This window comes from Chanodichthys erythropterus, chromosome 18 (genome assembly GCF_024489055.1).
Source record: "Chanodichthys erythropterus isolate Z2021 chromosome 18, ASM2448905v1, whole genome shotgun sequence".
Classification (NCBI taxonomy): Eukaryota; Metazoa; Chordata; class Actinopteri; order Cypriniformes; family Xenocyprididae; genus Chanodichthys; species Chanodichthys erythropterus.
The window spans coordinates 6,800,049-6,822,033 of NC_090238.1; the positions used below are offsets into that span (position 1 = coordinate 6,800,049).

The 21,985-nt window shown below is 38.2% G+C and overlaps 2 protein-coding genes across 2 annotated transcripts; both read right to left on the reverse strand.

The window, feature by feature from the left end:
* Positions 1-427: 427 nt before the first annotated feature.
* On the reverse strand, positions 428-6,961 carry LOC137007146 (putative uncharacterized protein C6orf183). The gene is made up of 11 exons (XM_067368463.1): positions 6,777-6,961; positions 6,280-6,352; positions 6,064-6,174; positions 5,694-5,807; positions 5,413-5,607; positions 2,608-2,692; positions 1,596-1,747; positions 1,316-1,468; positions 1,114-1,215; positions 625-793; positions 428-456 (listed from the first exon to the last, which is right to left on the reverse strand). Exons 1-11 carry the CDS (start codon positions 6,959-6,961, stop codon positions 428-430), a joined length of 1,368 nt encoding a protein of 455 aa, XP_067224564.1.
* A 5,136-nt stretch (positions 6,962-12,097) lies between these two features.
* On the reverse strand, positions 12,098-21,557 carry foxo3a (forkhead box O3A). The gene is made up of 2 exons (XM_067368090.1): positions 20,256-21,557; positions 12,098-15,864 (listed from the first exon to the last, which is right to left on the reverse strand). The coding sequence occupies exons 1-2, from the start codon at positions 20,820-20,822 to the stop codon at positions 14,503-14,505; spliced, it is 1,929 nt and encodes a 642-aa protein (XP_067224191.1). The 5' UTR covers positions 20,823-21,557; the 3' UTR covers positions 12,098-14,502.
* Between the last annotated feature and the right edge of the window lie 428 nt (positions 21,558-21,985).

Consider the following 21,985-nt stretch of genomic DNA (forward strand, 5'->3'; position numbering starts at 1 on the left):
TATTTAGATAAATGAGAAGTCTGTCCATTGGCCACCTGGAGGCAAAAATAATGTGCAAACAATAACGAAACAGACAAATTGTTTAATTAATAGGAAATATATATTTGTATTCTTGTGTATTTCTGACTTTATTTTTCGCAATTCCGAGTTTATATCTCAGAATTCTGACTTTTTTCTTGCAATTCCGACTTTATTTCGAACAATTCCGAGTTTATATCTCAAAATTCAGACTTTTTTTATCAGAATTCTGACTTTTCTCGCAACTCTGACATTATGTCTTGCAATTCTGAGTATATAAGGTATCTCATAATTCTGACTTTATTTCTTGCAATTCTGATATTAGTTATAAATTCGGAATTGCAAGAAAATATCAGAATTGTGAGATATAATCTTGCAAGTTATAAAGTCCAAAATGTACGAGATAAATTCAGAATTGTGAGATATATTTACTCACAACTGGGAGAAAAAAAGTCACACAAAAGTCACAATTACATTTCTTATTTTATAGCAGAAACAAGCTTCCCTACTTGTGAACAATGTGCACTGAAGAATTGTTCACAACAAGACCAGGAACATGCATTTAAAAAGAAAATATTTCATGTCGACTTGGAGAATATAATTTACTATTCACACAGACGTTCACCTGAGGCATGTTTGTTGTGTTATAAATGCTTCTCCATATATCAGAAGTTTCTTTGAGAGTTGCTGTGCTGATAGATGGATGTTTTTCTGGTTGACAAACAGATGCAGTGTACTGCTTCAAAGCATCAGTCACTTTATGAAGATCTGACTCCTTTAGAAGAAAGTGCAAAACAGGATCAGTATAGTAATGTTGGATTATAGTAGTGTACATATAGCAGTTAATGCATTAGCTAATATTAACTAACAATGAGCAATGCATTTGTTGCAGTATTTGTTCATCTTTGTCAATGTTAGTAAAGTAGTTAGTTAACTAATGTTAACAAATGGAACCTTATTTTAAAGTGTTGCCGATGTAATGTGTTCTGACAAACTGCTGCATGATTGAACTAATACTGACAACCAAAGGAAACTTGACAAAAATTTAGTATATATGAATTAATTAATATATGAGTGGCAAATTCTGCTGTTCACCTCCAGGAACTTGCTGTGCATCTGGAGAAGTTCATCCATTGATCTGAGCTCCTTGAGTTTGGCTATTTGTTTTTGTAGCCAAGGATCTCGCTTTGGTTTCGTCTGTTTGTTTCCCACAGGAGGCACAATAGAGCATAGACATCATATTCCATCACAAAGTTCATGAATTATTACATATAAAAATAATGTTTGCTTGTCTCACCTGTATATGAGGAATCCAGTTGGACTCTTTTCTGAGAGTCATGTTTGGACTCTTTCTCCCAAACTTCCTGTCTGTCGCTTCAGTGCTGTCATACTGCAAGAAGGTCTTCATCTCCTCCTGATTTTTAAAAACAGTCCGAAACACGTAACTAACCTACGTAAAATAGAAACAAATCACATTATCGAAAGTTACAATTTTCATAAGGCACAATAACTCATCATGTTGTAGAATTAATTTTAAGATCTTTTAGATATCATTGATGTAATTTGATTAGAATTACCAGACTAAAAAGCTCCATTTCATCTCCCGCTGTCTTGATGGTGCTGATATCATATTGGATGTTGTAACGTGACAGCAGGAAGTCCAGTTGCGTTTTAAAATCCTCTATATTGGTCGAGTGCAAGGGGAGCTCTGACATTGATACAAATACCCCTGATGGGTCAAAAACAGAGTAACTAATCAAGAAATGCATGACATCTAAAAATATTCAGATAAAGGTCTTTATCTAAAGTATATGTAAACTTGTTTAAAGAGGAACTAATATGCTTTTTTCATATTTTAAACTTTCTTTTAGTGTGTAATGTTGCTGTTTAAGCATGAAAAACATCCGTAAACTTACAGACAAGACAGACAGACAGACAGAGAGACAGACAGACAGACAGACAGACAGACAGAGAGACAGACAGACAGACAGACAGACAGATAGACAGATAGATAGATAGATAGATAGATAGATAGATAGATAGATAGATAGATAGATAGATAGATAGATAGATAGATAGATAGATAGATAGATAGATAGATAGATAGATAGATAGATAGATAGATAGATAGATAGATAGATAGATAGATAGATAGATAGATAGATAGATAGATAGATAGGCCTGATTGAGTTACTTAGTAGTTTGAGTTGAGTTAGTTTGTGTTGAAACTTGATTATGGTAAGGGGTGTGACATGTCTGAAACACACTTGAAGACGTTGACCAATCAACAACATACTGGTCCAGCCGACCAATCAGAGCACACTGCACTTTTCAGAAGGAGGGGCTTCATAGAGACAGGAACTAAACGGAGCGTTTCTGACAGACTGGATATAGAGGAGCTGTAACAATCTTAAATATGTTAAAAATGTGTTTTTTTAACATTCAGGCATGAAAACCTATTCTAGTAAACCCCAAAAACAAAACCAAGAAAACTTTGAAAAAAGGCATAATACGGCCTCTTTAAACTAAACAAATTATTAGTCTAAATGTATTTCAACTATAGAGCAGCATCAAAAACAGGTTCATTACCAGCAAAATATGCAGGAGATGTAAAATCAACAGCACTGGACATCTGATCCTCGTTCCACTCGGTCGAAGGGAGATAACAAAGAACCTACAACCAACACATAATAAAAATTAAAACCAGATAGTTAATCAATAAAGGTTAGTTGACAAATTTCATAGACACTGAGAAGGACATGTCATCCCTACACTCTAAACAAAATGCTTTATGTAATTATGTTCATCAAATTACACTGTTAGAGGAAGATAATAATTTATCGATTAAACATTCTTATACATTTCAGTTTTAAACAATAGCTAGCATAGCACATGCAGTAATCTATAAACTGTAGCTTGGCATGTTAAGTAACTTAATGAACAAATAAGATATTACTTGTTACTGACATTAGCACAGTCACTGCTCAGTCATTGCTACTCTTCAACACAATGGTAACTACGAAAACATTTGCATAGCAAAAACATAACAGCATAAAACACACTAACAGGTCTTTCCCTTTACTAAAAACACATAAAATAACACTGAATTTCACCATTTACTCTCCTCATCCAGTGCAAAAGTATGCTAACTAGATATCCACTGCCCACTTTTTAAAGTTCTCAAGACTATTTATCAAGTAAATTAATTTAAAAAAGCAATTGACACAGAAATTTGTGTTTAAATTACACAATATTACACTGATGTAATGATCAAGATTATTATGTCAACAGAACTCATCAAAACACTGTTTGCAACATAAAATGCATTTATTTAAAGGGTTAGTTCACCCAAAAATGAAATTTCTGTCATTAATTACTCACCCTCATGTCGTTCTACACCCGTAATACCTTCATTCATCTTTGGAACACAATTTAAGATGTTTTTGATGAAATTGAGTCAAAGGTTTTTAAAGTTTTTAATCTCCCATAGAAAGCAACGAAATTACCACATTGACGGTCCAGAGAAGGAGTAAAGACATCGTTAAAATAGTCTTTGTGACTACAGTAGTTCAACCTTAAAGCTGCAGTAGGTAACTTTTGTAAACATGTATTTTTTACATAATTGTTAAACCTGTCATTATGTCCTGACGGTCCTGACAGTGATAATCTGTGAAAAAAAAAAATCAAGCTCCTCTGGCTCCTCCCAGTGGTCCTATTGCCATTTGCAGAAATACACCGCTCCCGGTAAGAAACAACCAATCAGAGCCAGGAGGACTGTCTTAGCAGTGTCAATCAAGCTCACGTGCGCGCTGATCTCACCCCTCTCATGCACAGCGCCAGCGCATACAGGCATTCAAATTCAAGATTACCGGTGTGCCGCAGCTTTGCTTATGGCGGAAAAACAACTGCCAATTCCCCGAGTGGCACCTGCTCATAAAATAAAGATGGGTAAACGGAAAAAGACAGATGACGATGATAAAAAAGCCAAAATGAAAGAATTAGAGTCCGAAATAAAACGAGGGTAAATATTGGAGCGGCTTTTCCGAGGTGAAGGGAGCTACGTGTCCTGAAAGGATTAAAAACCGATGCAGAGTCAGCCACATTTCTACACAACTAAGATAATTTCAAAACAGGCCTGCCCGTCCCCTGCCTGATGCTTCCTCTTCTCCCCGCCCGATGACTCCTCGAAGTCGCTGTGGGTGTGAATTCCTCGTCGGAGCCCATTGACTCGGTGTCAAAACTCTAGTTGCATAACATACAGATAAAATGTCACGCACTGTGCAAAACACTGGCTTGTCATGTTGCTGAAATAATGTACTAGCAAACCTTATTTAGCATTACATATCGATAGAATAATTACTTGCATACTGTAACGTTAGTTACCGTTATATTATCTTACTAGCTATTTATTACTTATAGAAATAGTGCAACGTCATATAGTTACATCACATGTATTGCAAAATACGTAATGTTTTGAGGACCAAGTTTGTAGTCAAACTATGGGCAGGCCATAGTCAGTGTAAATCATATTGATGACTTTCGTCTGTACCAGTGAATGTGCCATAACTGTTTATCCGCGTTCACGGCAGGCTCCGTTGTGATGGTGGAGGAGCTGTGGAGGGAGGGCTGTAGCGCAGCAGAGAGCAAGGGGGAGTGACCTGTGAGTTGAGCTTGTTCAAATTTTCAGGCTAAGTCAAGGTTTCAGGCTAAGTCAAGGTAAGCAGTGCGTTTTTTTTTTTGTTGTGCATGTTAACCAACGGATGCATTCACACATATAAGAGGAAAAATAAAGTAATAAAGTAGTTATTTTTGTTTTGTTTTTATGCGCACAAAAAGTATTCTCGTTGCTTCATAACATTAAGGTTGAACCACTGTACTTACATGAACTGTTTTAAATATGTCTTTAGTACCTTTCTGGGCACTGAAAAACGAAATGATCTTGCTGGCAATGGAGGCCTCACTGAGCCATCTGATTTTATCAAAATAATCTTAATTTGTGTTCCAAAGAAGAACAAAGGTCTTGAGGGTGAGTAATTAATGACAGAAATGTCATTTTTGGGTGAACTAACAATTGCAGGTTACCACTTTTTACAGTGTTCGGTCACACCTAAGTTTTGGGAACACTTATTCACTATTAACTATGACTTTTGTCTCAATAAACTCCTAATTTACTGCTTATTAATAGTAAGTTAGTTGTTATGGTGGTTAAGTTTAGGTATGGGGTAGAATTAAAGGATATAGAATATGGTCATGCAGAATAAGGCACTAATATGTGCTTTATAAGTACTAATAAACAGCCAATATCCTAATAATATGCAAGCTAATAAGTGACAAGTTAATAGTGAGAATTGGTCCCTAAACTAAAAATTACCCAGTGTTCTTATGTATTCTCACATGCAGAAAGTTGTAGATGCTTTTAACAGAGTGCAGATGGCAAATAAGCCACTGCAGGTAAATGATGACATCTTCCTGTGTGACCACAGCAACAGGACTCTCCACACCCACCAGGACCTTCTCTCTGGATACGGCAAGACGACGCGCCCGGTGCACAGAATCCTCAAATTCATTGCTTATATGTGTGATCTGTTTCTACACAAAGCAAAGGGGACAGGGTGAATATATTCATTTTGCCATTTAATGCATTAAAATCTTCCAAAATGCATAATTTAGATTACTTTATATTGAGGATATAGTTTCTCCAAGACAGTGGAATGGCGACCAAATCTCCTCCATCTCAGCATCAGCAGATATTTGCACCGTGCCAGTTTATAGGTTTGATCTGTGTAAAACTGTTGAGCCAAAGAATCAGAAAAGTTTTTAGAATTGTGTCAAGACCCCTTATTTATATATCACTTTATACGATACAGAGTGTTTCAAAGCAGCTTCACAATTATAAACAGAATAACAGAATCAATGATGCATCTCAAATTCTGCCACAAAGCAGCTCTAAAAAAAGACAAAAAGTGTCATTATTCAGCTCAAGTCGGTTCTGTGTAAAGTTCATCACTTATGAAAGATACAATAAAACAGCTCATAATAACCGACCTGATGCAGCAGTAAGGGCAGACCGTCAAGTGTGTGCTCTTGTGCCAGACAGATCTCCATCTCTCTTTGAGCCACTTCTGCTTGTGACACAATAGGCTTTGTGGACGAAACCTAAAATCACAGATCATTTACAACAATGACAAGAAGAGACGTCAAATGAAGAGATGTAGGCACATAAAAAACGTATTAAGAACTCAAATAACTGTAAAAACTCACTTGCAGTGCTTTGAGGAGCACCTGCTCTCTCTCCGTATGAAAGTAAGACACATCTTTTGGAATATGGACAGAGCTGAAAAAGTTGGCAAGTGTAATATTTTAGTCTATTGGATACAAAATTTGAATGGTGAATCAAGTTCCATGGCATTTTGAACATGTGAATGTACATTAATGTTAATCACATAGTTAAATTAATAATGTTTGTTAATGACTTATTAATGAAAGGACTTAGTAGTTAGTTAGTAGATAGTTCACTCAAAAATGAAAACTGTGTCATCATTTACTCATACTCCATATCACAGTATGAAAAAAAATACTTTGGAAGTTAATGGTGCCCATCAACTGTTCTTAAACATTCTTAAAAATACCTACTTCTGTGTTCAACATAAGAAAGAAATTCATACAGGTTTGGAACAACTTGAGGGTGAGTAAATGGCGGCAGAATTTTCATTTTTGTGTGAACTATTCCTTTAAGAACCCTATATCAGCGGTCTTACCTGTATGGTTTTGTGGATATTTTATGTAAAATCTCATTGTCCTCGATTTCAGTCCTCAGAGCCTGAATCTGAGAGGACAGTTCTTCTTGCAGCTGCTCCACCTTCACTGACGAGCCGAATCTGTATGTCTGTGACATCTTCAATTCACAATCCCAGTTTTGTAAAGCTGACTGTATTAGTTGCATGTATGTCGGTCAACACGTTCAACAGAAAGAAAATAGCTTTAAAAATGGGAATAAAAAGAACTTTATAAAAGTGTCTCTACGGTCCAAACTTTTGCTTCAGTGTATCAGTGTTTGTGTCAGTGGTTGCAGTTGCTATAGAGACGCCAGACGCGCGCTTCAAATGAATGGCGGTAAATCACAGCTTCAAATCTGAACCCAAGCGTCCAAGCTGATTTGGTGAGGTTTGTAACCAACCTAGTAAGCAAGTTGAAAAAAAATTGGGATGGGAGGATTTTATTTTATTTTATTTTTTCAAATCTTTTGCGTTCCCCCGAGAAACTTTGCGCTCCCTCGCAAAGATATTATTGTTCCCTTGCTGTGAGCTTGGACAAACACTTCCTCTCCCGCTGGCTGGCAGCAGTGTTTCAGTCAGCTCCATACGTTAATAATGCACACAAATAATACACGGCTCAGAGTTTAAACTTGTTGGACTCAAATATAAAGAAATGCAGTCAATGCTTAAAGGTGTAATATGTAATATTTTGCAGTAAAATATCCAAAAACCACTAAGCCAGTGTTATATATTTTGTGCACTTGAGTGCTTACAATATCCCAAATGTTACCGACTATTTGTAAATCGTGAGAAAATTGCAATTTTTTTCACTTGAGTACTTACAATATCCCAAATGTTTCCGACTATTTGTATATCGTGAGAAAATTGCAATTTTAACCAAGGCTCCGGGACGTGTGAGGAGTCGCCTGTCAATTGCGTCATACCCGCGTTACCCTCGGTTTCCGGTTTTATTTTGTAGAAACCATGGAAACACCAAAGACGCTTTAATATTTACATGTTTTAATAGACAAGGGAACAACTGTTTTGATATATTTCTAGACAGAAAATGAATTGCTATTTAGCTCAACACGTTTAGTCATTGAAAATCTAATTCTTATTTTTTTTCGAGTACCATGCCATGCCTCAGATGGCCTGTATGGACTGAATTTGGTACAGTGTGTTACAGTGAAGTCATTGAGTATTTTTCATAATATAAAATGAGCAAAATAGTTTTGGGTTTTGCATTTTTCAGACTTCTCTCCGCTGTCTGCTCATAGAGACCAATTTATTATAAAGCACATTTGAGGAAAATTGGGTTATTATAGCTCGTTGTCTATATTACTATGATTGGAAAGCTGCATTTGTGTTTTAACAACGTTTAGCTCACGAGTTATTGATCAAGCTCGAATCTGTGAATCTATTTTGCTAACTTTACTGAACTCCTTGAGTTAAGCACTTGACTTCTTTATATTTGAGTCCAGCCAGCGGGACATTAAAGACATTAATTTGTCTGAGCTTACAGCAAGGGAACGATAATATCTTTGTGAGGGAATGCAAATATTGCGAGGGAACGCAAAAGAAAACAAAAATTCCTCCCATCCCAAATTTTTTTCCACCACCACGTCCGTTTAGGGGCTCCGTAAAATGTAGACACGTTCAGTATCTTTTAGTAGGCTACAAAATAATATTATTGTGGTCAAATTAACTTGTGTGAATGTAGTGACGTCTGTACAGTAAATAACACTGAAGATAAATACAAGTATTTGAAATAACATTGAAAAGTAATTTATGATGAGGCTATCCGGATTTTAACCTGCAGAGGGCGATGAAAACTCAGTCAAGCGACTCAATTTTATTGTGCTGACACAAGCAAAGAGGACAAACCTGTCAGGTCTACCTGAAGTCTTGAACAGAATCTTTTTTATTATTATTATTTTATTATTTCACATGAAAGTGTCCTTATACTGATCTTGTAAATTGCGAGACCCCAAACAGCTTCTCGTTGACAGAAGACTTTGTGTGCAATGGAAATAAATATATATTTATTTTCTTCTTCTTTTTTAAAAAAAGAATATTTGGAAGGTTGTCAGTTTCAGCCTATACAGCAATCAGTCGCTTCTCAATGTATAATTTAATAAATCAGATCCACCTTCTCTGGATTTAAATAGCTCAACATTCCAAGTTGACTTGGATACAGAAGCACCGATTGGTTCGTGGCAAAAGCAGCCGGTAGCCAATGAGAGATCATCACCAAGGTGCTGTCCCACCAATGAGTGCACAAGGACACGGGCCACATTTTACAGCTATTGTCACTAGGGGGTTGTTTTCCTCCCTGCAGAGAGCAGTAAAACATTATGAATGATTTTCTTAACACAATCAATCCCACTGATTGTACAGCGCGTATGAATGAGCGTGATTGCTACATGTGCATGAATACACACTAATTTTGAAAAAATATCAGCAATCAAACACAACAACAGCGGCTTCATCTAAGAGAACATTTCATACATTTTCAAAAGACACGTCTCCTTGGTATCCATATACAATCTGGATGCCGTTCATAGGGGGAAAGCTAGAAAAGGGAATGGACTGGCAAAGGTTTGAACCTTCTTAAGTCTAGGCTGAAATGAAACTGTCCAGACACCAAAAACCTCTGTGTCATCACAGACTTGGTTACTTTGGGAGAGTGTTTAGAAGCCTTGTGACAAATTCCAAAACCTTTTGGGGAACATTTTAAGTTATATATTATCTGAAAGACACTGTTCAGTGTAAATCAAACACCTCGGTTGCATCGCTCTTACTGTCAGGAACAGTGTTGGAAACATCATGTTCAGAGGTTATTTTTAAAGTGTCAAAACTGAGGCATAACAGGAAGAAAATGGGGTGAGAAATTGTCAACGTACATGATATTTGAGCAAATGTGAGTTTCCAAAAACCAAAGATAACTATGGCCTTTAATAAACATGTTTAAAAAGGCACTTTTGAAACCAAATAACCTAGAGCATACACTGCCTGGACAGACTAAAAAAAAAAAAAAAAAAAAAAGTTGCTGCTTAAGAGTTTATTATTGGATCATTATTGCAGTGATTAATAGGTTTCTATCATGTTATATGTTTGGCAATAGTTTTTCTAATTCTAACTGATGGAATGTGTAACTTGCATGTAGGAAGACACATAATGGCCATATTCCAGGATGACAAAGCCAAGATTCATCAGGCTCAAATTGTGAAAGAATGTTTGGGTATTTCCATCAAGAGGTGCATCAATTTTTGGTCAAGATCTTGTCGATGCAAGAGTTGAGCACTCTGTGAAGTCTACTCCAGCACATCCCAAAGACTTTCAATGAATTTAAAGGGTAAGTTCACCAAAAAATTAAAATAATGTCATTTATTACTCTCTCTCATGTCGTTCCACACCCTTAAGACCTTCGTTCATCTTCGGAACACAAATTAAGATATTTTTGTTGAATTCCGATGTCTCAGTGAGGCCTGCATAGCTAGCAATGACATTTCCTCTCTCAAGATCCATTAATGTACTAAAAACATATTTAAATCAGTTCATGTGAGTACAGTGGTTCGATATTAAAGGATTAGTTCACTTTCAACTAAAACACTTCCCTATTCTACTTACGAAAAAATTAAACGGACGCTGCGTTCGTTCCATAAGTAGAATAGGGAAGGCGTAGGACATACAGCGTAAGCTTTTTGAAGAATACGAAAGTGTGGTTTTGGCGGAAGCACTCGTAAGGCGATATTTTGTGTTTATAAAGCATATACGGTTGTATTTTTTTCAAAAAAGGACTTATAAGACCTTTATTCCTCATCTGGTATCGTTTAAAGCCCTTTGAAGCTGCACTGAAATTTTGACCTTGAACTGTTTGAGGCCATTGAAGTCCACTATAAGGAGAATAATCCTGGAATGTTTTCATCAAAAACCTTAATTTCTTTTCGCCTGAAGAAAGAAAGACATGAACATTTTGGATGATATGGGGGTGAGTAAATTATCAGGAAAATTTTAATTGAAAGTGAACTAATCCTTTAATATTATAAAGCGACGAGAATATTTTTGGTGCGCCCAAAAAAAACTTTATAACTTATTTAGTGATGGCCGATTTCAAAACACTGCTTCAGGAAGCTTTGGAGCGTTATGAATCTTTGATGTGGAATCAGCAGTTCAGAGCGCCAAAGTCACGTGATTTCAGCAGTTTGGTGGTTTGACACACGATCCGAATCATGATTCCATACACTAATTCATAACGCTCCGAAGCTTCATGAAGCAGTGTTTTGAAATCGGCCATCACTATATAAGTCGTTATTTTGTTTTTTTGGTGCACCAAAAACATTCTAGTCACTTTATAATATTAATATTGAACCACTGTACTCACATAAACTGATTTAAATATGTTTTAGTACATTAAAAGATTGTGAGAGAGGAAATATCATTGCTGGCTATGCAGGCCTCACTGAGCCATCGAATTTCAACAAAAAATTCTTAATTTGCGTTCTGAAGATTAATGAAGCTCTTACGGGTGTAGAACGACATGAGGGTGAGTAATACATTACATTATTTTCATTTTTGGGTGAACTAACCCTTTAAGGTCTGGACTCAAAGGTGCCAGTTCATGTGTGAAAATGATTCTTCATGCTCTCACAACCATTCTCTCACAATTTGAGCCTGATGAATCCTGACATTATCATCCTGGAATATGGCCATGATGTGTTTTCCTACATGGTCGTTTAAGAAATGAAAAGCTACACACTCCATCAATTAATAACTGCTGCCAAACATAACAAGCTAGAAACATAATCACTGCAATAATTATCCAATCATAGATGCTTAATTTGCCTATTTAAATCAAAAAAGTGAAATTTTGTTCTTATTTTTATTGGGGGGCGGGGGTCAGGCAGTGTAGTTCAAGTTAAGTGTTTTTAAATTAAGTGCGTTCATGATCCAAAGAAAACTGAGCCAATGAAATCAAATAAATCAGAGAGTGTTTTCCAACAAGAGCCTTGATCAGGATTACACTGAAACTGTGAATATACCGATTTAAAACTCAATGCTTTGGCCAGTAACTGTGATTTAAATAAATTCACTTGCAATAAGAAAAATTTCCAGATTAAATGGTTAAAAACCTCAAATTTTCAATATACGACTTTAGACTTTTAGGGCACATTGCATGCTTTTTTTGTTGTTGCAAATAATAGTTTAAAAGCACTTTTTTTCTACTGATTAGTTTGTCCAGACAGACGCACAAGCATTAAATCAGTTGCTTATTCCACAACATATTAAAATAAAGACTGGAGAAAGAAATGTATTGTGTCATACAAGCTTTATTTACATGCACCTTGCCTTGCACTACCTTGTTTACATTATCCAAAATGGAAATACACAGGTAAAGTCAAGCAAACATTGAGTGGATGCTAACTAACGGCCAGCTGTGGTGTGTGGTGCTACACACGCAGATTTCCTTTTCACAATTCGTGTTAAATCCTTCTTTTAAGGATTAAAATTCAAAATGAATGAAAATTGTTGTAGCTCTTGTGTGAAGTACAATGATCCTACCCAAAGGAAATGAAAACCCAGAATTAAAAGCATTTCTATTTTGAGGATGCCATTTATGATGCTGAAATGGATTACACAATGTGAAACTAAGTAAACAAAGGTAAACACAGCACAATCGACTTTTTATAGTCATCTTAAATTCTGTGACTCCAGCTGATTATAAAAAGCAGATTATAAAAATCAGTGCTTCTAAGAGGCTTATGAAAATTCTGGGTGTGAAACTGACCTTAACAAAAAGGTACATTCGACTGTGATGTTAAAACAACATTAGGTTACAACTACTGAAACGCCTGCAAGTTGTCCCTGAATGGCACTATTTTATCAGACTGAATAGTTGCATTATTTTTCATCAGCCTCGTTTGGTTGTCTGGCATATGCAAGATCAACAGTGAAATACAGTACAGCGTAGGTGCTTTCTTACATAGCTTATCCATATACTACAATGTGGCTGCCTTTCATTTTAAAACTATTAGGATGCTTAAAACACACTGCCATCACACCTGATGCACACGTTCTACTAGCACCAGCCATTGTGTAGAAACGTACACATAAATGCTAAGAAAGTAACATGCCAGCCATATGTACTGACCCAACACGATTTCACTTAGCACCAAATGCTCTTAGCTTAATTTTTTTCCTGCTACAAATACACAAACATCTAGTGGTCCTTAATCAGCGTTCCAAAATTTATAATTGTTAATATAGCTTAATGAATCCAATATGTATGTGTAAACACGCACACATACACACATAATCAGTGTACAGCACATACACATATGCACTATGGGCCTCATTTATGAAATGCAAGTACAACAGAAATCTATGATTTACGCAGAAATTTGTAAACCCATTCTTACATAAATGGTTACATGCATGTATACAGGCCGTGTACAGTACATGCACACAATACAAATTTGTTCAAATTGTTCAACTGATAATGATAAATAATTTATACAGCAATTACTTCATTAACGAGGCCCTATGTGTGTGTATGTGTGTGTGTGTCTGTATACACATTCAAATATACAAATATAATCGCTCATAATCTATTCTAAAATAGGAAGTGAAAGCAGTTCAGGGGTGATTGAGATGCTCAAGAACCCCGTGTTCAAGAACTCGGAGCAGGATAAATGCACAGGTTTTGTTAGGAAATCCATGGGAAACACTGACAAACTAGTTTCATACAGCAGAACACTAAATACATAGCTTATATCATATCATAGTTCACTTTTGCCGTAAAAGGAGTCAAGGATACATTATGATCACTGGTTTCACAAAAACACAATCTCTTCCCCTTTTCAGCTTTTACAAAAAATAATCTGAGAAACAGACAGATTTTCCATGGCCATTTTTCTGACAACAGAAACATTCTCAACAGTTCGTATTGTAAACAGGCCATTGTTGCAATTGTCCTGTAGAGGACAAGTTTGGCAAGAGGCAAGTGTTTGTTGCAATGTGAGGACTATAAATCTTTTAATCCTGATTACGGTTACAACAAATTACAACAAACTAAGGGCACCTACAGACTAGAGTTGACTTGATTTCAATTAGGATAACGTATCGCAACGACAAAGAAAACGCAAGGGTTTGCCAAAGTGACAAGATGAAAAGTTGAGAATATTTTAACTTTTCACTGCAATGCCAGTCACAGGTACTAGAGAATTCAAGATTCTCGCTTGGTTGTCAAACTGACCCGACTCTTTCCACTCTCCCAAATTAATTTGTAAGAGCTTCCTCTAATGTGCAGGCACCCTTGTACACAGTGGTGGGTTTTAGGGATTTCGTATTCTAGACATACTAAGGGAAGTACTGTTATTCAAGCCTTCATATATAGACAACCTTTTATTTACGATACTCCACTTACCATACTCTAGCAGCTGAGTTAATTACCTTGCTACTGGCGAATAGATTAACTTGCAAGCACTTCAAGGATAAATTTGTCGAAACACTTTACGACGTCCATTAAACCAGCCTCAATCATGACGATACAAAAACGTACAGCCACAAAACTACAACACCGACTGGGTAAATCATTGACGTTAACTCAAACTCATTCCAATGGATGTCAAATAGCTTTTCTACAGCATAATGTACAGTTGCTTTACAGTGGACAGTTTGGCTCAAATGCGGTGTTCTGCCTGTCCCTACATTCCTGGGCCTGGCCGGATCAACCTGGTACCCAGCTTTGGGAGGAGGTTCGTTTGGTTCTGGAGAAGCTCTCTGAAGTCAGATTAACATTCTGAGAGGAGATAAGATGGGAATCGAAGCTGAACTCCAGGCCATCGGCATCCATCAGATCGTTGCGAGTGATGGTGTCCATGTCGCAATCGAAACTCCCACTTAATGCCTCCAGATCTAATTCAGATGGGAATCGCTCCTGAGACACCAATTGAATGGAGGAAACGCTGCCGTTGAGACCTGCCAACAACGAATCAGAGGAGTTTAGCTGCATAGATGTGCTTCTGAAGGGAGACTGTTGAAGATGTTGCTTCATCAAGCTTTGGTAGTCTGACTCGCTGCAGTTCATCCGCCATCCAGATGGCGACACCTTCTTGAGGCCTGCTTGTCCTCCAGGCCCAGCCTGGTTGGACATCATGGGATCATTACGCAGCAACAGCGCACTGCGACGCGCATTCTGGGAGGAAAGGGAGGCACTGGCTTGTGACATAAGAGGGTCAGATTGGGTAAGAAGGACATCGCTGCGACTGTTGGACTCGGAGCTGAGCAAGTCCTGCAGACTCTGCTCGCTAAAGAGGGAACCGCAGGAGAACGTAGCCTGCTTGTTTTCCTGGATAGTTTGCATTGGAGACTGCCTCAGTCCAGTGACGGACGGAGGGCTGAACATGGAGTTAGTGCCATAGCTGCCAGAGGGAATTGCCAGACTGCTCCCAGAGCAGCTGAAGGTAAACACAGGGCTTCCCTGTAGGTTGGCCCCACTCTCATCTTGACCCGGAGACTGGGAAGCCGTCAAGCTGATGTTGTCTAGAAGGTCGTCCATTAGGTTATCAGAGAGGCCGTCATTGAGGTTCATGGTTCCTGCAAGGTCAGCTAGACGGGGCAGTTCGGTCAGCCCGGTGGACGGAGACATACTACTAGGGCTGGAGTACAGCATGGGCGACAGGGGAGAGTCGTCATCAGGAACTTCGTCCATCTCAAGGTTGGCCAGGATTGGGGAAAGGCGTCCGCTTAGGGTGCTGGCGTTGGAATTAGTGCGAGAACGGAAATCCGTCCAAGCGTCGAGCTCGTCGCTACTGCGGGAGGTCGGGCTACCGGTCCATTTGGACAGGCTGGAGGAACTCTCTGAGCTTCCATCCTGAGTAGCCTGAAGAGCTGCCTTTTTCTTTGCGGCACGGCCACGGGCGCTCTTGATGAGTTTATTACTGTTGTCCATGGAAACTGCACGTCTCCGCGGTGCTTTCCCCCCTTTTCCGCCATCTGGGTTGACGATCCACCATGAACTCTTTCCTGTTCCTTCATTTTGCACCCGGACAAAGCGACTGTGGAGTGACAGGTTATGTCGTATTGAGTTCTGTGAAAAGAGAAAAGAAGAGAATGAGCCGTGCATCATTAGACATGCAACATTGAAACATTCATATGCAGCTTTATTTAGACCCCTCAGATTTATTCATCAAGGATCTGGCCATTAAAAAGCAGAATAATGGGCTAATGTTCAAATTATCTTGGAATCAATAGAGCACAATGCTGAGTGAGGAACAATAGCACTTTGACTTGATTGCTTTATCCAGAAATTGAAAAGTCATGTGACCCCTCTGACCAAGAGTCAATTGCTGCTCCCAATTCACATACTATGTGTCCTAAATAGTATTTGAAATTAGAATTAGCTTGTCCCAAATGGTAGTATGTTAAAATGAATACTCCAAAGATACCTGGATGGTCCACTTTATCCGGTTAGTGTCCGAAGTGCAGATCCGTGCACACTCTAACAGCTAATATTGCCTACAACCCATTGCGCGTTGGACGAGGATTCGATTAGAACTACAAACACGAATATAAAGTGTTTAAAAAAAACTACAAACATGGCAGATGTGCAACGGATAAGTGGAGAAGTTTAGATAAAGGGGCTTGTGTGATTAATAATCATTACCCAACTGATGAAAAGATATTTATTCAATGTTATCCACATTATATTTCATCTGCAACAGCATTGTGAACTTTTGTAAAGATACATTTAGTCATTAACTTTTGAATGCATCATTAGGCAAATTGCAAAAACATGAGGGCCCGGTTTCACAAACAGGGCTTAGACTAAACCAGGATTCATTTAAGACATTTAAGTAGCTTTTATAAATGTGCTTTAGAAAAAAACATTACTGGTGTGAATATTGAGACATAACTATGGCACTGACATATTTTAAGATATGTCAGAGCAAGTTTCTTTCAGTCAAACACGCATTTTAGTCTGTGACTAGCTTAAGCCTTGTCTATGAAACCGGCCAGAGGAGTTCTCCACATGAAAGACCCACAACTGGTAGACCAACGTGCTACTATATTTCTCTCCGAAATGGAAGGAAGAGTGAGTGTGGAGGATTTTAACTGATTGGCAAGATGATTGACAGGGCAGTTTAAATGGTAACAGGATGCACATAACTACGAGCGTCTGTTAAAGACGCAATTATAACGAAGTTTTTACTTGCCCCAAAGCTTGCCTACTCTTCTGATATACACTTTAAAAGTATGTACCTTTTTTTCACAAAAACAGTACTTATTTTTAGGGCATAGCATAAGAAAAATCAATTCAATCAATCATTCAAAATCAACCAATCCTGATTTCCATGTCAATGCTGTTGTGTATATTGAGTCTGTTAGCAACTAGGCATTTGTGGTTCCCATAGGGGTTTGTAACCAAATATTCTGTGCTGAAATGCAATTAAATTCTTAATTGACTAATTCTCACTTTTAACAAATAAACACTAGTCCAAAAGAAAATACAGAAATAGAAAAATGGGCTGTGCCCATTTGAATTTCACACACACTGTTCAAATTGGTCTGGGCTCTGTGGTCAAGACCATTCTGCAAGTAAATCAACGCACTCTGCACCGTCCATTGGGCTTTCCAGGTAATTGGTCTGTGCTGTGCAGTTCAACTGGGTAACTCTGAGTGGTCGGCTTTTGGCATTTCACATATGCAACAGAAAACAGCCAATTTTGTAGCTACTCCAGTGCAATCACTAACAAAATTTAGTTCCATTTTTAAACAAAGTTTAAGAGTGCAGTGCAGTGCAGTGAAGCTGCATTAATGTGGACTGCAGCACAGAATCCACAGCAATCCATAATGCAGCATCATTATGGATAAAAATTCACAAGCAAGACATGGTTTGCCTTTTTTATGTATACTCAAGCAGTCTGAAAAATTGTGCGAAATTACCACTGCTGTGCCTGCTGTGATACATCTTGAAAAAGGCTGGACTCTACTCAACATTGTCCTGTGAACATCACTTTACTGACCTTTGCTTGAACTTCTCCAAGAGTGAATGGGCAGACCTCCTAACACTTCACATCCATTAATGCCTTTGCTTCAAGCCTATTACTGGATTTAAACCAAGACTTTTTCCTATTCTGAGAAGAACATGTATCCCAAACACATTCGTTAGGTACGTAAGCAGTTCCCCTTTTTTGCATTGTTAAGCTGGCTAACTGAATTGATTGGATTGAGAATCTAATCTAAGACATGCATCAGATTGTTTGTTGACAATCATAGCTACATTGATTACAAAACAGATCATTACAAACTAGGCTTACAATGAGAGCGGTATCTTCAATGAGGAACTGAATCAATGATCAAACCAGTTTGAACGTTTATTATATCCATGCTTGCTTTTCCTGCAATTACAACAACAATTGCAATCAAAATGCATATTTCACATATATATATAATCTATGTTTATAATATTCTAATGTTTTTGAAAATTCTAGTCTAAAACTTCAAAAAGATATCACGATAAAGTAGTGATGTTTTGACCTGCTTTGACTATAAAGGATGGATGAAAAGCATCTCCTAAAATGGCAAATTCAGCTACAGCTCTTCTCAATCATCTTAAAAGTTAAGCAACTTGAGCAAAAGCACAAGTGCATCAAAGATGGCTCACCCCCTCTGGGCACTAAATCTGAAAGTTTAGCATTAAGATGCTTGATCATTAACCTGTGGGCCACCAGAACCCCCTATTTGCTCCGCCTTTATGCAGCCAAGAAATATATATCATAGATATGCAATTATATATTTTATCATATAATTCATAATGAATCACCAAAAAGAAAACAAAATTTACTGAACAAAATGAAGCCTATTTTTAGAACTTTTTTTTTTTTTTTTTTTTTTGCATTGTGATAACTATTAAATCTGTTTATACGCATTACTGCATTGTGGGGTAAAATAAATCTCATTCCCAAATATAAAATATATTACTTTTTCCACATTACAATGAAAAATTTGGTTAATATTATTATATAATGTGGGTTCGGCATTACGGTAACGTGAATTTTAGGGGGAAAACATTCTTAACAGCTGAGATTTACCAGCTTATAAAATGTTCATATTAGTAACCCACCGCATTAAACAGAGTGTAAGAGTATGTGAACTTTGCAATGAAAATCATCTTAAAAATTCAGTGGTGCTGCTTTCTATTGAATTAAATCCACAAAAGACCATGAAGAATAACTATAATAGATGAAAACAGGGGCTGAAATCATCTGAAAGCCATGATGCAGTCCCTTTTGAGCAAAGCACCACTCAGAACAGCACTGGAGCGCTGCCAGTTTACACACAATGCTGTATCTCAGAGTCAAACACCAAAGCTCTTCACACGTTGCTACACACTGACCTACATAGTTTCCAGTCAGCTGATTGCTTCTTATGCTGTACCCAAGAGCCAATAGCAAGTGGAGGTGGGGACGAAGCAGCCAATAGCAACCCTCACACTGACAATATGCCCATGGTTTCTATTTTTTTTTCATTCAGTGGCAGGCAGATGCAAACACTCTGCAGGATGGCTTTATCTGCACTGAACACGGTTGACTGTTCCTACAGTCTGGTAGTAAGAATGGACCTTTTTTTTGAAGAATAACCAAAATGTATGTTTTCTTAAACAGAAAGGATTTAAACATTCAGTTTGGCTAACTTGCATGTTACTATGGCAGTGAAGCCAATTTTCAAACAAAACTGATTCAAATAATTATGCATATTATATGCAAATCGTATAAGAAATAATCAAGCATTTACAATCCACTGGGCATGGCTTGTTTGCAAAGGTGCCGAATCATCTTTTTAAACGTAATATCTGCACAACAGCAGCTCAACAGCCTTACATCTGCAGGATTGCACAGGGATTTCCTGAGGTTTTTCTCTAATTCAAATCCAGCTATACCAAGAGCATTCATTAGACTTGATTCCATGTTGGATAAATTGTTTTTCCAGGCCAAGCTAATCCCTGGAATCAAAGCAAATGCCAGTGCTCAGAAAAGAAAAAAGAATGTACAATTAATTCATGAAAGTGCGATCACATTGACGACACAATAAACGATCACTGGAAATATTATAGATATTTGCTATAACGACAATTCTTCTTATCAAGCTTCAATACTTTGAAATGATGAGGCAAGGGCCATTCAAAAGGTCGTCTTTATCAGTGGCACCTTTCCCAGTTTATCTGCTGTTACGCCCTTTGGCATGACTACAGCGGCTTGCACTTAATCAGCAAACCACACATGACATGACTAGTAGTCCACATTTCCAACATTCAACTATGCCATTTTACCACTCTGTAAAAACAGAAGCCTAAAAAAAAAAAAAAAAAAAAAAAAAAAAATACTACCAGCAACAAATTGATATAGATTTATAGACCATAAACACTCCTGATAAGCAAGTCAAGGTTAAAATCCAGCCCATCTCTTTGACCTGACGTACCTTCCATCCCGCAGAGCTGTTGCTGTCACCTTTGTCCTTGAAGTATGGCACATTCCGGACCATCCAATCATAAATCTGGGCCAATGTCAGCCTTTTCTCTGGCGTGCTCTCGATGGCTTGAGTGATGAGGTCTGCGTAGGAATAGTTTCCCCAGGCGTTCCTGCGGGCAGAGGATTTTCTGGGCTGCTGAGGAATCAGACCATTGATGCTGGAGTCGCTGCAGGCAGCGGGCAGAGCATGTTGCGAAGAAACAGGAGAGCCATAGGTGTCTTTACCACTGACGGCAGCATTGGTTTGTATGGCAGGAGCAGCAGCACTCTCATTTCCTTCTGTGACACTGACAGGCTTTGATGCGCCTGTAATGTCACTAGATGCACAAGCATCATCAGTGCCATTTTCATCCACCTCTTCCTCGGGAATGATTCCCACATCTGCTGGTTCTGCTTTTCCAGCATTGGACTCTGGTCTGGGCAGAGGCCAGGTGCAAGACCTGGGCCTTTTTTGGGGCTCGAAATCAGGGTCTATGTCGACGTCCACAGCCAAGGGCTTATCTATCTCATCTGCCATATTTCCTCGACTCCTTCAAATGAATGATCAATGGACGGCTTTTCTGAACACAACAGCAGCAGTGCCCTCGTGCATGCCATTAATGGATCACTTCTAGAGTCCACATTTCAATCCGGGACACTTCGAGAACCGAAATGATGTTATGAGAGGTTTAGGAATATTTACAAATGCGTTCGAGTGCATCATGTACGCTTACAGCATATAGACGGATTCGTGCGTGGATCTCGCTCGATTTGGTTAGTTTTAAGAGTCCGTAATAAACCAACGAAAATGCTCCAAACAAAGCTCGTTTAATGAAGCTTCCGTGGTTCAGAAGCATAAAGACTGTAACAGAGCGGACGGTCGAATTCGTTACATTGTTGCATGACGTCGCGCTGCGAACGTGTTACATTGTAACATTACATCATAACGTGAATGTTACTTTGCTTCAGTAGGCAGCTGCCCTTTAATAAAATATTGGATTTAAAGCGATTAGGAAAGGCTGTACGTTCGCTAAAGTGTCCTCAAATGATCGAGCCATACCTCCACATCCGTCCCTCGCCAAATCAACACGAATGAGTCCTAACAGACACACAGTTTTTCCCAGTAAACCTCCATGATCCCTGTTCCATGTCGGAGCAGGACATCGCGTCCCGCAACCCGGGCGATCCAGCACTGCCAAAGCCTCTAATGCGCTGCTGCTGCTCCGCTGCAAACTAAAGAAAAGAACAGTAACACACAGATCATCCGCCCCCTGGAAACAGTCAGAGGAACTGCTTCTTAAAGGGCCGGAGCTGAGCTCACAATCCACTGCCGCGCGCGTCATCTGCACGCTACACAGATATGCCATCACAAGAGCTCTTATTTTATACACACTCTCTCTAATAAATGGCTCCTAGACAGGCTAAGAGCCTTGGAAGAGCATTTTTCCACTCTCTGAAGAAAATGCGATTTGGTGAATCTCAAAAACTGACAAGAAAAGAAACAAAAACAAAATACACTGGACATTTAAAATCAAACCTGTTTTATGGCCATTAAGAGTATTTATAATTCATTTCATGACAGCTGGTATCTGCTGCAATATGCTTATTTTATTATATGATTATTATATATTAGAATTATATTAGAATTTTATTAATTATATTAAAGGGTTAGTTCACCCAAAAATTCTGTCATTACTTGCC

What these genes read in the sequence shown, in the direction of transcription:
- LOC137007146 (XM_067368463.1), bottom strand. Translation starts at nt 6,961, where the DNA reads ATGCAACTAATACAGTCAGCTTTACAAAACTGGGATTGTGAATTGAAG. An exon ending in ATCTCCTGCATATTTTGCTG is followed by an intron (nt 1,748 to 2,607) that starts GTAATGAACCTG and finishes TTGACCCATCAG; the next exon opens with GGGTATTTGTATCAATGTCA. An exon ending in AAATGGAGCTTTTTAGTCTG is followed by an intron (nt 1,469 to 1,595) that starts GTAATTCTAATC and finishes TATTTTACGTAG; the next exon opens with GTTAGTTACGTGTTTCGGAC.
- foxo3a (XM_067368090.1), bottom strand. Translation starts at nt 20,822, where the DNA reads ATGGCAGATGAGATAGATAAGCCCTTGGCTGTGGACGTCGACATAGAC. An exon ending in ACAGCTCTGCGGGATGGAAG is followed by an intron (nt 15,865 to 20,255) that starts GTACGTCAGGTC and finishes CTCTTTTCACAG; the next exon opens with AACTCAATACGACATAACCT.